Source organism: Sceloporus occidentalis, unplaced genomic scaffold (genome assembly GCF_023333645.1).
Source record: "Sceloporus occidentalis isolate IW3139 unplaced genomic scaffold, rSceOcc1.0.p SCAF_2, whole genome shotgun sequence".
NCBI classification, from domain to species: Eukaryota; Metazoa; Chordata; class Lepidosauria; order Squamata; family Phrynosomatidae; genus Sceloporus; species Sceloporus occidentalis.
This window is the reverse complement of record NW_028316982.1, coordinates 248097536-248114047: the sequence shown is the minus strand read 5'-3', so window position 1 is coordinate 248114047 and position 16512 is coordinate 248097536. Positions and strand designations below refer to the sequence as shown.

At 39.9% G+C, this 16512-nt stretch overlaps 1 protein-coding gene and 1 long non-coding RNA gene across 5 annotated transcripts in view; both read left to right on the top strand.

The window, feature by feature from the left end:
- On the top strand, positions 1–1371 carry LOC149319950 (uncharacterized). The gene is made up of 3 exons (XR_016280259.1): positions 1–43; positions 269–356; positions 1263–1371. It is a non-coding gene; the product is annotated as an uncharacterized LOC149319950 (long non-coding RNA).
- Positions 1372–9277: 7906 nt separating this feature from the next.
- The window catches only part of LOC149319949 (intraflagellar transport protein 88 homolog), a 61533-nt gene continuing 54298 nt past the window's right edge, over positions 9278–16512 (top strand). For 2 of the 4 annotated variants that reach the window (XM_089512644.1, XM_089512641.1), the window contains exons 1-6: positions 9280–9402; positions 9861–9921; positions 11381–11476; positions 12044–12106; positions 13132–13188; positions 14875–14928. In XM_089512644.1, the coding sequence (XP_089368770.1) occupies positions 11387–11476; positions 12044–12106; positions 13132–13188; positions 14875–14928 (264 nt within the window). In that variant the 5' untranslated portion in view covers positions 9280–9402; positions 9861–9921; positions 11381–11386. Of the gene's footprint in view, positions 9403–9860; positions 9922–11380; positions 11477–12043; positions 12107–13131; positions 13189–14874; positions 14929–16512 lie in introns of all 4 variants that reach the window. The other 2 variants (XM_089512643.1, XM_089512642.1) reach the window with 2 other exon arrangements.

Below are 16512 nucleotides of genomic sequence, written 5' to 3'. Positions count from 1 at the left end.
CAACCAAGGGGACTTGGAGCTTTGACATGACCGATTGGGGAAGGTTATAAAATTTTTTGAATGATTGAGGATTTGGTCTGGCTGTGGCTGGCTTAGACCACTCTTCCCTAATAACCTTCATAAAATCTGAAGTAAAGGGGACCTCGATAGAAGGGGGCCCAGGTTGTGGGAAGGAGTCGCCCTTTCCCTGGGGAAGGTCTGTGTCTTGAGTTTGACGGATGGTAGCATTTATAGGCAACTCAAGAGTTTTTATTGCTTTTTTCAACAGGATTTGAAAGTCCTCTTGGGGGAAAAGTCTGCTGGAGGAGGGTGTGGGATCTTCTCCATCATCATCATCAACAGATAATTCGTCAAGGGTGAGTAAGCCCTCTTCACTGTGAGATAATTTGTTTGAAAGGGCCTCTGCATCATCCTCATCATCAGAAGAATGCAGAATAATGGAGGCTTTAGGCCTTTTTGATTTGTGCTGTTGGCCAGTAGGTGGCGCTGGTCGCTTAGTTTTTGTCTTAGCAGCAGCTGCAGAGGAGCCCGGGAGACTTTTCCCGCCCTTTTTGGGAGGCTTGAGGGCAGTTTTTCTGGGGGTGAATTTTCCCCTTTCAGAGGGAGGGATGGAATCCAGGGAAGAGCGGGCAACTGGAGAGGAGGAAGAGGAAGACCTTGTCCTGGTTGGGGCTCTCTGGGCAGAGGCAGGGATGCACTGGGCTGGAGCTGGCTGAGAGGTAGGGAGGGAAGGCTGTCTCCTGTGGTCTGAAATGGTGGCAGTCATCCCCAGAGAGAGGGGAAGGGCTGCAGGACAGGGCTGTTGGCCAGATAAAGCTGCAGCTTGGAAGGAGATGAGGGAAGCAATTATGGAGGAGAGCTCCGGTGGCAATGCTTGCAGCGGGGGGGCCAGTTGGGTGGGGGTAGTACTCACACCCTGTTCTGAGTCCTCCAATGTGGCCTGGGTCCGGTCCTTTTGCTGGAGGGTGCAGTGGGGCCCCTGTAGGTTCGGAGACGAGGGTTCTCCCTCCTCCGACCTGGCCCTGGCAGTCCTAGCAGCAGGCTCCTTGTCTTCATAGGGGCTGAGAGAGTGACTGGGTTGCTCTCTAGCCAAGTTTAGGGAATCACAGGACATGCCTGGGCTGTCCTCCTGATCCCCAGCCCCTGACATTGTTGTTGGTCCCCTGGCAGTCCAAAGAGAGAGGAGAGGGGACAGATAGGAGGCAGAGGCAAAAGGAGCAGGAGAGAAATAAAGTTGTTGTTGTTGTTTTTGTTGTTGAAAGAAATAGAGGAGGAAAAGCAGCAGAGCTGATCTGAAAGCGTCTGACCAGAGCAGAGGCAGAAACGAAACTGAAACTTGCTTTGGGGGTTAGTCCTATCCTGTGGACACGCCTCTAATGTTTTGTCTACTTCCTGCCTGACCTAGAGCGAGCCACAGGGTCTAACCCATACATCAAGGATGCCTTCTCTCCATCGCTGGAAAATCTAGGGTTTTCATGGCAAGTTTCTTCAGAGGGGGGTTGTGGCACTGCCAATCTCTGAGGCTGAGAGAGTGTCACTTGCTTAAGGTCACCCAGTGGGTTTCCATGGCCAACCAGGGATATGAATGCTGGTCTCAGAAGTCGTAGTTCAGTGCTCAGATGATTACACCAAGATGGATCTCAATTTGGAATTTATCACACTGGGGCTGATTTCAGCATTAAAGAGAGATTAAAGCGAATTTAAAGCATCCCGCAAATGAAGCGGAAATGGCAAGTAATTGCACGAATGATGATCACACGCAATTGCGCAAATAAAGTGATATCGGAAATGCATTGTTGCTGAAATCCCGAAAGTAAAAAGATGCGCATTAATGCTTCTTTGTGACTACTTCAATGGCGGGTTTTGTGCAATGTCATGTGAAATCGTTACGCGTAATTACTGGATTTTCCCAGTAATATTCATGGATATTCATGGGATAAACTCCCAGTCTCCTTCGTGTGATAAATTTCATTGTCAGCATTACTGCCATGGTAATTTCCCCAATAGGAAAGATTGCCAGGATCTTTGTTTTCCTCCTTCAGAAAAATATTTGAATGAAAGGAACTTCCAATTTCTGTAACACCAAGTAGATTGTGATGTACTTACCACAACCTACCATTTAAGTGAGCGAGGAAATTTGGAAAAGATCGGACCATGTACCAGATTTGTGTTGACTGAGATAAACATCCATATTTTCAAATGTCAGCCAAGAGGATTTTAAAAGGAACAATTGCTCCAAATTGAGTTTTGATTGATATTTAAACTCTTTCAATATCTTAACTAAAGCCGAATGTTCCTCCCATTAGCTCTTCCTAATATTTAATTTGTTAGTAAAAGACTGCTAAACCCTAATCCAAAATTTATGAAGAATGAGAAAGGAATAGGTCCCTCAAAAATTCCAGTTTCAGTTCTTGCTCATTACTCCATGTAGATAAGTCATGAATGTGCTGCCAAATGAGAAAAGGGTTAGGATGGAAAGATTTATACATTTTACCATTACAAATATTTTTCCCATTATATGAGAACACTTCCACATTAGTTAAACCAGTAAACTACTGCATATGAGAGTCCTCCCTCCAATCCATTTGCCTTGGTCCAGGCCTCAGAGGGAGAGAAGAACCACTGGACCTCATCCCCTTTCCCTCCACCATTCCCTTTTCCTTTTGTTTCATGTCTTTTAGATTGTAAGCCTGAGGGCAGGGAACTGTCTGATTAAAAACAATAATTGTAAGCCGCCCTGAGAGCCGTTAGGGCTGAAGGGTGGGATATAAATGCCTAAATAAATAAATAAATATCAGCGGTAATCTTGGTACAGAGGTTACTGGGTTCAGTTTCAGGATTTCAGGTAGCAATGATGGGAAATTACTTATAACCGATACCTTTGAAGAGTTGTTGACTATCTGATACTTCTGGATAACCTGATTTCAGACAAGACAAATCTTTAAATCCTACCACCCACACCTTATCAGTAATAGCAACCAGAATGATCAAGAGTCAAGGTTCAAGGTTTCCCAAGTTTATTTTATGGAGTTACAAGCTTCAAGACTGCTTTCAGGAGAAATAATGACAGACGGTGGAAGAGCCAGGAAAGGAGGCAATCATAGCTGTCATGGGAGGTGGGGTGCTGACAACGCTTGTAAAATGGGAGTGCCGTATGTGAAAGATGCAAGTTGTGTCATTATTCATATATAGTGTGAGAACCACCGAGTAACAAAGTTTTAATTTACTAAAGTAAGCACTTGGCTCCATAGATGAAAAACAATCCAATTTCATCTTCGTTCAATCCATGCTTCATCCCACATTGTCAGCATTATTACCGAGCTGCCCAATTTTAATTTTCAGGTCAGACATATGGACAACTTTTTTAAAATTGTTTTTAAAAATGTTCCTTCAAACAAACAGTAAAACTGGTTAATCTTATGACAATACTGAGAAACGTAAAATTGCTTTGAACCTATACCATGTTCTTTTGCCAAACAAAATACATCTTTAGTCTGGGCAGCACGAAATCACTATTTTTCTTGTTGTGATTATTGATCTGTAATTCCCACTATCCTTGTGTGTTATTTTTTTAAGAAGGATTCTAAAGATTACAGAGACTCCTGGGGCACTTAAAAAGTGACAAATTCCTGGAGAGAAGATATTAATAAAAACCGCAAATAATCAGCTCCACAAAAGTCAAAGCCACAAATATAGAGGGCCAACTATATCCTGCCCTGCTATCCTTTTTGGGGGTTGGGTGGGGGTTAATCTAAATAGTAGCATAAAAGGATTAGTCATATTGATAACAAACCCTAAGATGAAAGTTGATCCTACATATGCTACTGAATTCAAAGTATTAATTTACCAACTTAAACCCAAAATAACTCCATGGGACTAACTTTTGGATGGGACTGTAATTTTCCTGCAGATGAGTTGGACAATGTATAACAGTGAAGTTAGGCTGGTTCTTCTCTGTCTAGGAGCAAAAGCCTGTTGATCTAGTGATTGTTCAGGGAAAGTGTGTTTGGGTAGCAAGGGAGAGTATACAAACCAATCTTGCACTTTCATCCACTGACAAAGATGAAGGAGAAAGGGACACCTGAGGATATCGTATACAAATATTTACCCTGATAGCTGAGACAGATGCCCATTAAGACGACTGCTACGGATCACTCACTGCCTTATGTGCCATGAAGCGTAATAGTTGTGGCTTTCTTTTTCTACTTATCCACATTGTCAGAAAAGGGCTGCACTTAAAGGAGATATTAAACAATTGGGGTTTTTTTATGTTTTGATTTTTGGGGGTGCACTGTTGTATTTCAACAGTTCTGAGAAGCTCTTTCAGATAACTTTTTCAGTGAACCCTTTTTGACTTTTTCAGTTAAGCTTTCTTCAAAATAAAAGTTGTACGTGCTTATGATACAAACAATAAAAATTAAACAGTACATTTTCCTAGTATATATAATAATCTTTAATCCCTGAATGCATCTTGTCTCATGGACATTTCCTTTTAACATGTGGCATTATCATATACCAGTCATTCACAAAGTGTGCTCCACAATAAAGACGACCAGTGTGCCATAAGAAATAAAGGTAATTAAATAATTAAACATTCCTAGCTGCAACGAAGGAAACACATGTAGTATATCCCTGCAAGATGGATTCACTCTTTTAGGCCCCTTTCCCACTCGCTCATTTGCTCTGGATAGAACTGAGCAGATCCGGTTGCCCCCATACCGAATCTGCTCGGAAAGAAGTTCTCACTACTCTTTACCTCGATCGATGCAATTTGCCCCTCTGAAGTTCACATTTGCGGTACTATTTTTAAAATGGAGCCTCCTTTGTTGTCAATCAAATTCACTTCCGCTTTCGTCAAAGGTGACATATCTTACAGCCATTGGCCAACCGAATGGGTGCTTTCCCCCTCCTTTTTTTAAAAAAACTGGCAGCAGTATGCACATATTCTATCAAATTTAAAAACCTCCAGGGGTGTGTGTGTGTGTTGTGTGTATTTGGGCCATTACAGATCATGGCAACCCTAAAACGACCCCATCCTGGGATTTTCTTGGCAAGATTGCTTCTGAGGATATTTGCCATTGCTTTTCCCCTGAGGCTGAGAGAGTGTGACTCCCCCAAAGTCATAGGTTTCCACAGCCTTCCCTCTGAATGCCAGCCTCTAGCTTCCCCTTCGCTTCCAGCCCAGCATTTCCTCCTCTTTGGAACCTCTTCCCTTCCCTTCCCTTCCAGCCCAATGCCACCTCCGAAGCCCTTGCCTCCCCCCCATGCCAGCCTCTTCCTGTCACAATGATAATAATAATAATAATACCTCACCTCAGAATGCCATCTCTGCATCCTCTTTCTTTGCTTTCCCTCCAATTGCCACCCCAGAATGCTTTACATACACATACACATATGTAGCAAGAGCATTCACACATTGTATCAATTTGCCAAATTTAAATGGAAACACAAGCATTCACATATTCTGTCACACACACACACACACACACACACTCACACACACAAATTTTTTAAAAAATGCCACTTGCAAAGTGAGGTGCCGTGCCAGCAGCAAGCAAATGAAAGGGAAACGTAGCACAAGCAGCCACATCTATCAATATGTATCAACCTGTAGAACAAGCATTCACACAATCTGTCAAAAATAAAATTACAAAAGAAAGAGAGAGAGAAAAGGCTGCTTGGAAGAGGGGAGGCATGTTCCGCCCTTTGCCCTCCCTCTGACCTAAATATCCCTCCCCTGAACTTGACCTGATCATGACCAGGGCCAAGTTCACATTTGCTGGCAGCAGGGAAGAAACAGGTTTTCCTAAAAGACACAGGAAATAATCCACTTTTGGAAAAACCGCTCCAAGGGGGATTTGCCCTGGATCGAGTGTGAAAGACTCTAATTCTGATGTGTTTAAAACGGTGCCAATGGGAACTTCCGACTTTTAATCCGAGTTACAATTCAGTTCAGAAGGTAGTTTGAATGGCCCCTTAGCTTTCCTTTCAATCATCTTCCATTGCAGTCAAGTAATTTGTCTTTATCACCTTCAAGTAGGAATGGCTGGAGTGCTAAATCTTTGTCCATGTAGAGATATAGAAGAGGTGTCTGATTTTTAGACTTTTGTTTCTGCATGATTAAATCCTTAGGAGATTGGGCTCTTAATAAAGAAGTTTAAAGTAGAAGTAAAACTTAAATTTTAATTCAGGAAAAATTATCTGTGGGGTCATGTAGACAAGTTGTAGAAATCAGTGACCAGAATCTCCCACTTAAAAAAGGACTCATACCAGTTGGGTTGAGTGAGTCAAGCAGGGATGTTAACTGAGGATTCCCTAGCACTGAGCCAGAGCAATTAAAGTGGTCTCAAACTGGATTATTTCTGCAGTGTATTCTGAACCTGACAGTCAACTCTCTCCCCTGCACAATCTTCCCTCCTCCAGTATGTCAGCTCCACAGTCTAGTCATGGAACAAAAAAAAGAAAAGAATTAAATTGTAATTTAATTTCACTTTCCCAGAGATAGCTTCTTTTAACTGAGAACCTGATAATCCTATAACTATAATATATCAACCACAATATCAATCGTGGACACCTTGTTTTCTGAATTAAACCTGAAAAGTCTGTTTTTGGCTTGTTTAAAAGCTGCTTTTCCAGCGGGTAGAAGGCACCATGCTCATCCTGCTATTGGCTTCTGCTGGTAATGACTTTTTAACTATAAAAAGAACCAAAGCCCAATAAAAGTTTGGATGAAGGGTGAGAAGAAACTGCTTGTTTTAAGAAAGATTGTGGAAACAAACCAGAATGGGAAGTAAATAATAAAGAAAAGAAACAATCCGTTTAAAGAAAATCATTAGGTTAAAAAAATGTAACTGTTCCTTCACAGCGTGGCCAAAAATGAAACAGTAGTCTACATCTGTTTAAATATTAATTTAATATGTAACTTAGTGATTACTTCCCTTGGTTGCTTAATATCACTCAAGAATATTTAATCAGTTACAAAACTCTATTATAATGATTTGGTTGACAGATGTTCAAAAAACTGCTTTCAGTAAGGGCGGATTAATTTGTGATTATGAGAACAGAAGTGGTTTAGGCAGGATATCAAAGAGAGACTCTTATTTCAAAGTTCCTAAACAGAAATCTGTAATTCTAAGCAACATATCGTATTCCTATCATTCCTTCTTACCTCTCACACAGTCAAAAAATTGTTGTAGTTTCCAAACAGATTACCCTGTTACAACTCCTTTCCAGTCATAAAACATGAAGGAATATAAGCATCAGATTAACCTGCACTCATCTATCTAGTTGTACAAGAGGACTGCACTTAGCAGAAGTTAACAATTTACTGCAATAGCTAGTAGCATAAAGCTACACTGCAACCTCAGTGGCTCACTAAATCATTCGAGGAGAACCCACACCATTCACTCTCATCCCAAACAAGTTTCTAAAGCTCTAAAATCATGAAGTCGAAAACGAGTTGACAAAGGCACACAACAACAACTGCAAAGTCCTTGAAACGACCCGAAGGCACACAACAGAGTGTGATGGGGTCTCCTCCTTTGGAGGTCTCCAAACAGAGCCTGGATGGCCATCTGTCGGGGATGCTTTGATTGTGAGTTCCTGCACGGCAGAATGGGGTTGGACTGGATGGCCCTTGCAATCTCTTCCAACTCTAGGATTCTAAGGAGTTTATCACACAGGTTTTTTTCCCATGCAGAAACGGGATTTAAAACGGGGAAATCCTGCAAAAGTGGGATCATTTTCACATGAAAATGTGTATTAACGCGTACACAAAGTGGGAAAAAACCAGCAAAAGTGGGGTCGTTTTTACATGACTTTGTGGACATTGAGCATTAACGCAAAAACAAACCAGACAGAAACTAGACAAAATCAGCTGCTTTTTTCTTTTGGGATTCTCCCAAAAGTAAAAAAAATGGCCGATTTTGTTCACTTTCTGTGCGGTTTATTTTCACGTTAATGCTCAGTGCCCCTCATGAGTGTGAAAAGGAGGCACCAGCACTCTTTGACAGAGGAGTCTTTAGAGATCAAGGTGATGTCATATGTAGGGCAGTGATATAAATGTAACTTCATGCTTCTCAGTCATGCTCAAAATGGAGGACATTGCAGAATTCCTGATGGACAGAAGGGTGAATTGTAATAATAATAATAATAATAATAATAATAATAAGCAATAATTTTTATTTCTTTCCCACCTCTCCTCAAGGCTTGAGTCAGGGTTTGTTGTTGTTATGTGTATGTTAAAATGCAAAACATGATTAAAACAACAACAAACAACCACACACAAAACAACAGTTAAAATACAATAGTATAAAATCATTAAAATACCCGCATATAATACATTCTTCCAAATAAATTATTATTATTATTATTATTATTATTATTATTATATTAATTTGTATCCCACTTTTCTCCCCAAATTGGGATCCCCCCCAAAAAAGTAGTTTACAGTCTAAAAATTGGCAATTAGAAAATTTACAAAACGTACAAAAGTGACAATTAAAATGGAATTAAACTCTCACAAAATAAGAGAGATCAAGTGTTTATAAAAATATAATACAATAAAAAAGTTAAAAACACTTAAAACAAAAACTATATGCATTAAAACAACACCCCACCCTCAGGACGTATATAATATATAAATTAAATTTTAATTGTTTTAATGTGTATGGTTTTAATATTTTTATTTTTATTATTATAATCAATAGTAAATTAATAATAAATATTATTAATTATTAATTAATAATATTTTAAAATTAATACGATTACTATTAATTATAATTAATAATTTATTTAACTTAATAAATCCCAAGACAATTTTATTTATTTATTTATCTTAAAACATTTAACTAATATACCAATTAAATATATAAATATATAAACTGTATAAATCCCATTTTGGGAGAAAGATGTAAAATAAATCCTTGAAATAAAAAAAAATAAATTAAAAAATTAAAAAATTAAAATGGAGGATATGTTCTGGAAAAGGAGAGAGTGCTGCTATTCCACTTTGACGGCTCTGGCTGCCTCCCGTTGCATTTCGGGGCTTGTAGTTCAGTGAGGCCTAAGAGCCCTCTGGCTGAGAATTCTAAACGCCCCTCCCTTAAACTTCAAGTCCCAGTGTGCAACAGGAGGCAGTCGGAACAGTTAAATAGCAGCTCTATGAAGAGCCGAGTGTCTTAACCGCCATTAACTGTGGGCAACCAGGAAAGGGCAGTGCCTTCACTATGCAACACTGCGCATGCTCAGATTTCCCTTCCTACTGTTTTCCCTGCTTCCTAGGCATTTTTGTCTCTTAGCAACCCGAAGAGGTGCATTGTGGGTTTAAGAGTACAGGGCCCTTTTGGAGCCCATTTTTTTTTGGGGGGGAAAGAAAGACAAGGAAGGAGCTTCATTAAGAAGGTGAGAGGGCTTTTGGTCCTCCTTTTCCAGGACCTGTCCTCCATTTCAGCCTCTTTTTTTGTCCAGGAGGAATTCCAAGATGCCTTCCATTTAGAGCATATCTAAGGAGCAAGAAATGTGATCTATAGGAGTGTTTTTAGCTTTTGTTTGGTCATGCCCTACTACATTTTATCTTGAATGTCCTACATTTTTTGGGGTGTGTGTGCCTTGTCCTCCTTTGAGGTGAGGACATCTGGTCACCCTGATTTTTGAAGGCACTGAGAGTTTGAAAAGAGTAGGATGCCTGGAAAGCTCCCAGTATTTCATTTTATTTGCAGATAGTTAAGTATGTTTGTTGTTGTTTCTCTTTCTCTCTCTGTGAAAAACTATCCATGTTGAAGTGTAAGTTCATTTATAAATATAAGATCTTTAAAGCTCAATTATCATATGCTTTTTCTCCTCCTTTTTTTAAAATACAGAAACTGACCAATTGGCCTCTTGCTGCAACTCCTGCCTGATATGAACTAGGCCTTCACTGAGGTGAGCAATAAACTTGTCTGTTGTTGTTGTTGTTGTTGTGTGAATTAACATTGTTTCAGACTTATGGGTCCAAAACGCACTGCAGAAATAACCCAGTTTCAGACCGCTTTAACTGCCTTGGCTGAATGCTAGGGAATTTGAGGAACTGTAGTTTTGTGAGACATTCAGCCTTCCCTGTTTGAGAGCTCTGGTGCCACAATAAATCACAATTCCCAGGATTCCCTAGCACTGAGCCAGGGCAGTTAGAGCAGTCTCAAACTGGGTTATTTCTGCAGTGCGTTTTGGACCTGAAAGCTCAGGCTACCAGCTTCTTTTTTTAGTTAGTCTCAAAGTTGCTACAAGATCACTCTGCATACTGTTTTCCCAGACTAACACAGCTATGGAGTTTAACACATGAAGGAGATCAGGAGTTTATCCTGTGAATATGCCGGGGGGGGGGGGGATTGCGTAATTATGCGGAACGGTTTCACACAACGTCACACAAAACCCACCATTAAAGTGGTCACAAAGAAACATTAACACACATCTTTTTACTTTTATGATTTCAGTGACATTGCATTCCCAGTATCACTTTATTTGCACAATTGTGTGCAATAATCATTTGTGCAATTACTTGCTATTTTCGCTTTATCTGCAGGATGCTTCAAATGTGCTTTAATCTCTCATTAGTGCCAAAATTAGCCCCAGTGAGATAAAATCCTATGTCTTTGTGTTTTTAAAATTGTCATAGACACCGTTTTTTAGAAGTTAGTCCAGGTATCTGTTTAAAAACAAATTTGTTTGTTTTTTGATGGGAGGACTTGCATAATATTCTACTTTACTCTTTGTTGTTGTGTGCCTTCAAGTTGTTTTCGACTTATGGCAACCCTAAGGGGAACCTATCATGGGGTTTTCTTGGCAAGATTTATTCCGAGGAGGTTTGTCATTGCCTTCCCCTGAGGCTGAGAGACTGTGACTTGACCAGAGTCACCCAGTAGGTTTCATGGTCAAGCTGGGAATCAAACCCTGATCTCCAGAGTTGTACCCCAACACTCAAACCACTACACTATGCAACCATGTGATATCTGATAACTAGCAAAATCTGGACATAACAGAAGTCACTGTCTTTTCCCATTAAACAGGTGCTTAACACTTTGCTTGTTGTGGCCGTGGACACAAAAAACAGGAACCTTCCCTTAGACAGTTGATAGTGCTGATCACAGGTTTACTGAGAAGGGGAGCAGCAATCAGACAACTTGACCTGAGGCACTTGTACTTATGGCTGTTCATGGAAAGTTTACGTTTTCTAGCGTAACCAGTTTGTCAAAGTAAAACTGATGTGCTTGGGAGTCAGACAGTTAATCAGAAGCAATTACATGTGTATAATCGAAGATGACTGATTGTTACATTTCCATTTTAAATAAAGATTTACTGATTGTAGAAGTCAAAGGTCAGCATTTTAACATTCAGTGTTTCGTAGGCTAACATGATGAAAAATGTCCACCTGGCACCTGAAGCAGATGAAGATGATCTTTATTCTGGTTACAATGACTATAACCCTACATTTGATACAGAGGTAAATATATACTGATTTCCAGTTTGTTCTATGATAACTTATATTTTGTTGTGATAAAGAAGTAGGCTTTACAGGTATCCTGACCTTCTATTACTTTGCACATAAATGCAACTATAAATGTGCAAGACAGTTTGCGTTATTGTTATAAATGGTTAGAACCTGAGGAATAATAGACAGTTCGCCTTTTGTATCCATAGATTCTCTAACCACATATTCAACCATCAATGCCTTGAAAATATTTTTAAGAATATAAATCCATAAAGCAAACCTTGATTTTCCCATTTTATAAATGGGACACCATTTTACTATACCATTATATTTAATGGGGCTTGCGCATCCACAGATTTTGGTATCCACAGCAATGGTGGGTGGGTCCTGAAACCAAATCACAGCAAATATCAAGGGCCCACTGTACTAATATAAATGCACAAATGTTGCAAATAATGACAGTGCAAATATAATATTTAAAAAGCAATGAATAATGCCAAATATTGTTTAACAAGTACATAGGGAAGAGTGCATTATGAAAGGAATTACTCCATTGTCATTTGTGATATGTTCTCTTAGGATTTAGAAAATGATCCAGCTTTTCAACAGGCTGTGAAAACTAGTCACGGTAGAAGACCTCCAGTAAGTAAATGCTAAACACTAGAAAATTGGGGGGGGGGGGGGGGAACTATAAAGTTAAATATTTGCAAACCATCTTATGAGCTGTAAGTCTGTTGAAAAAAATTGAGCCCTATTTATTCAAAAGTCAAGTCTCACTGAATTCAGTGGAAGTTGCTTCCTGACATGCAGGCTTAAGACAGCAGGTCTGTCTTTCTTTGCATCCAACAGGAGTCGTATGTTGTGCCCTGTAGTCTATTAAATTTGTGCTTCCAATTAGTTGATTTGTGTAATATGACTCCAGATATGTGATGTTCAGCTGTGTCTAGTATGTCTTGTTTAGAAGGCGTCCATAGAAGCAGTAACTGTAGTATAGCTGGATGAGTTACTGAATGTATGTACTAGTTAGAAAATGAGGGGAATTCAAGAAAGATTGCCAGTAGAGCTCAACATATTAATATTGACTGGTATCAGTTTTCAAGATACTCTTCAAGAGGGAAATATTTTTTCCAGATCTACTACATGGGGTCCTTGAACGTGAGATTTTGAGGGTCAAATCTGTGGCCTCATGCATGCAAATTTCATGGTCTGTTGATGAATTACAGTTGATCTTGCATTTACTGCTGGCACCCAGTCTATGTTTTTGTAATGCAGATAGTTCTTCCAGCCTGCTTGTTCAGTACCAGAGTTAACAGAAGCCAGGGCCTAGCTGACTGAAGGTTTTGGGAGTTGTAGAGCAAAAAAGTAACCTTTCTAAACTGTGTTCAGTAATCTCTTACCAAATGCACAGTGTTCTTTTTTATCAGAAGCACGCAGTCTTGTCTGAATTCTGATCTAGACTCACCACAGCTTATTCTGTCAATAATTTGCACTGAGGTGATATAGTTAAAACAGGGCTGTATTTTGACAGCGATAATGAGAATTTTGTACCAATCAGTGTATAGCTTCTCATAATTTTCTGTAACAATTATATTAAAATAAAACAGTTTTTGTGAGCTAATAGGTTTTGTGAATAATTCTAGATTAATTCTCGACTCTTGTATTGCAAGCTTACAGCCAAAGTTCCAGGTACATCCAGTTCACGAACTTTAGCTACCGGATATGGGGTAGGTTTTTATTTATTTTTAATTTACATTTATGCACCTCTCCGTTCTTTGGTTTAGCATTTTATCTAGTCAGCCAAAATAATGGTGTTTAATTTTGAAGAATAGTATCTGATCCTTCTCATCCCGCAACCTTCTAGAATGATCAGTGAGCTTTTCCATAAACCAAAAATTCTAAAATCGAGACCACCAATCAGTCATACTGACCTTTCCAGTTTTCCAAGCCCTGGCAATTTCAGTCCTGGCCAATGCCAACAAGAATGCAATAATATCTTTATTGTGTAATGTCTTGTTCTCATTGATAAACACTGAAAGCAATAAAAGGTGTGGAGAAGGGACAATTCTTTGATCAGTGATTTCTGAAACTAAGGCGCATTACAGACCGCCTGTTTTGGGGCGGCCTGTAACTGGCCCTTTCCCCGCCTGATTGGGGCCTCAGCTGCCACAGCGGCAGCCTCTGAGGCCCCGATCCACTGCTTTCTAGGCCGCGGGGAAGTGGCAAAAGGCTGCTTCCCTGCGGCTTGGAAAGGGCTGTCCTTGGGGCTTTATGCCCCAAGGACACCCAACGGCGGTGGGGACATGGAGAAAGGGGCCACTCGGCCCCTTTCTCATTTGCGTTGCTGCGCAGTTGTGTAGAGGCTGCGCCAGTGACGCAAATCGTGGAAGGAGCTCCGAAACGGAGCTCCGCGGTTGTGACGTAGTCATGGTGGCGCCCATGTGTATAGGGCGCCACCATTTTGTACATCCTGGGGACGTACTAGAGTTATGTGCGTGCGTAAGGCACGCACTTTCCCTAACCCTAGTACGTCACCAGGACGCACTTTACGCCCATGCGGAACGGGCCTAAGTTAACTACTGAATGCCAAAATGCAAATACACTCGAACAATTGTACCACATGTGCAGTAAGGTACCTCTGTTACTACACCCTCTCCAACAGCACAAGGTGGGGTTCTTAGTAGTGCGTGCGAGTTGTAGTGGTGTGAGGTACCATCTATGCACAACTTTAAGAGTGGTTTCTTTCAGGGATATAGAATTAGATTTATATGGGGTAGTGTTTCAGATTTTAAGCCACTCTGAGTCTGTTATTTGAATGTTTAAATCCATCTCCCACCCCACTTTATGAATCAGCCCACAACTGAAAGTCTCGTGTAGCATCCACTTATATATTTTTGCCACTCTGCCTTTAATGCAAGTATCTTCGTTTGTACACATGCATTCAGAGTAAGTGGGTGAGGGAGTTCTTTCCTCCTAACAAGCTGAGCTAAAAAGGATGCAATTTGATTCAGTTGCATCCAAGAGGGCTCAAAGGGGGAAAGGGTCTTGATCAAACAGCTGTCCTTGGACAGTTTTTTTTTTTAATGGCTGGTGATGTTTATTTTACCAGTGGTAACCTGCCTTAGATAAAAGAAATTGCCATTCTCCTCATTGACACTAATTTTAATTTTTATAGCAGAAGGAAATTAGAATAATTACTTCATCAACCAAGTTAGTTAATATCATGTCTGAAATGAGAGTTCTTATCTTTACTTCTGTGGATGTTGCAACATTATAGGAGTCTGCAGTTAGTATTAGCATAGTGTCTGCTTGATGGTATTAGAAGAGTGTTTCCCAGGCTTCAGCCCTGTTTTGCCTTAGCAACAGAACATAGAGTGATTGTTGACTTTAAATATTTTCTTACATTGTAATAGTCAAAGACAATGCTCTCTTCATCCACTGGCAGACCAATGACAGCAACTGTACAGGTAATTTTCCTACAATTATGTATAGTTCACAGAAAGCCAGTACCATGACGATAGGTCACAGTGGCATAGAGTTCATCTTAAAATAGAGAAATAAAACACAACTGGAACATGAGAATACATTGTTAAGCTTTCAGCCTTAACATTTAATAGTAATTTTATTGTCAAAGCACAGTTGTGAGTTCAGCCTGTGTAACAAAAATACATATACATACATATAACATGTGGAACCACGAAAGAGGAAACCTTTATAGTCTACATATGTTTTCTTGAAGCCACATCCAAGTCAGCGAGGCCTACTTGATGTAGAGGATTGCATTTTAAGGACTTAATTGTATAATTACTGAGGGAAAGTTCCATTTATCTGTGATATGTTCTCAATGGGATTTACTGTTAGAACTTCATAGGGCACGTTTCTTATTTCGTTTTTCTTCTCATGACATCCATATACTGAAAATACATTAATTAAAAAAAAAAGATAATTAGACTCTGTTGTAGCACATCTGGTATTAATATAAAGATTTTTGTAGGTAACAAGGGTGTCTTTCTAACATAAGAAGCTGGTTCCGATTTAGCTCATCTGATATCCTAACTAAAGTTGATTGGCTCAATATTACTGTCTGTCATCTGATTCTGTTGGCAGCATTGCCACCTTTTCTTAGTCATTCTGGAAAGAACTTACTGTATATACTGATCTATAAATCTAAAAAATTATGCCCCAAAATTGACCCCAAAATCCCAGGTTGACTTATTTATGGGTCACTATGGAAACATGGTAGCAGCTGTTTCAGATTTCCTCATGCTGTGGGGAGGAGAGTTTAGCAAGAAAGAGCCAAGCAGAAAGAGTCCTGTGTGACTGATTGATATTACTAGGTGCATCTGGCTGAAACGAAAGGTGAAACGATGAAGAAAGGCCTCAGTGAGAGTCCCTCTTGCTGCACACACACATACACACGTTGAAGGAGCCTCCAAGTTTTACCCTTGACCTATCCACGGGTCATGGCAAAATTCATAATTTTTGCCTCAAAACCTGACCTCGACTTATACATGAGGTCGACTTATAATTGAGTATATATGCTATTTGCCTTAGGTCCAACATCTTCTTCCCTGTCACCTTCACTGCTCCCTGCATCCCACTGAAAAACTAGCTGGGAAGGATTTCTCAGACTTTTAGAGCAGGTTTTTCAGGTGCATGGGAAACTGGTAGGGAGAGGAGATTCCTCCCTTCCTAATTCCACTAACAAAAGCAATTCCATTCCATTCAACCTTTATTAGGCATACACAAAAGCAATTGTATCAGCAGATATCTCCAATTGCATTTAGACAATTCTTACATATTTTAAGTGTGTTTTATTTTACAAAAACTTTATCAGTTTCAAATATGGTAAATACTAGGATGTTTGCTACAGGGAATATTGCAAGATTATCGTTGAGTGTATTATAGAGTAATCCTATGGCTGTTATTTACTCAGAAATAAATCCATTCATTTCAACAGACCTTACAATCTGAAAGACTATGGCCTGAAACAGATGGGCACGAAAGGGCAGCGCAATTCTGCTCTGCCTGGAAGCGGATCAGAACCCCAC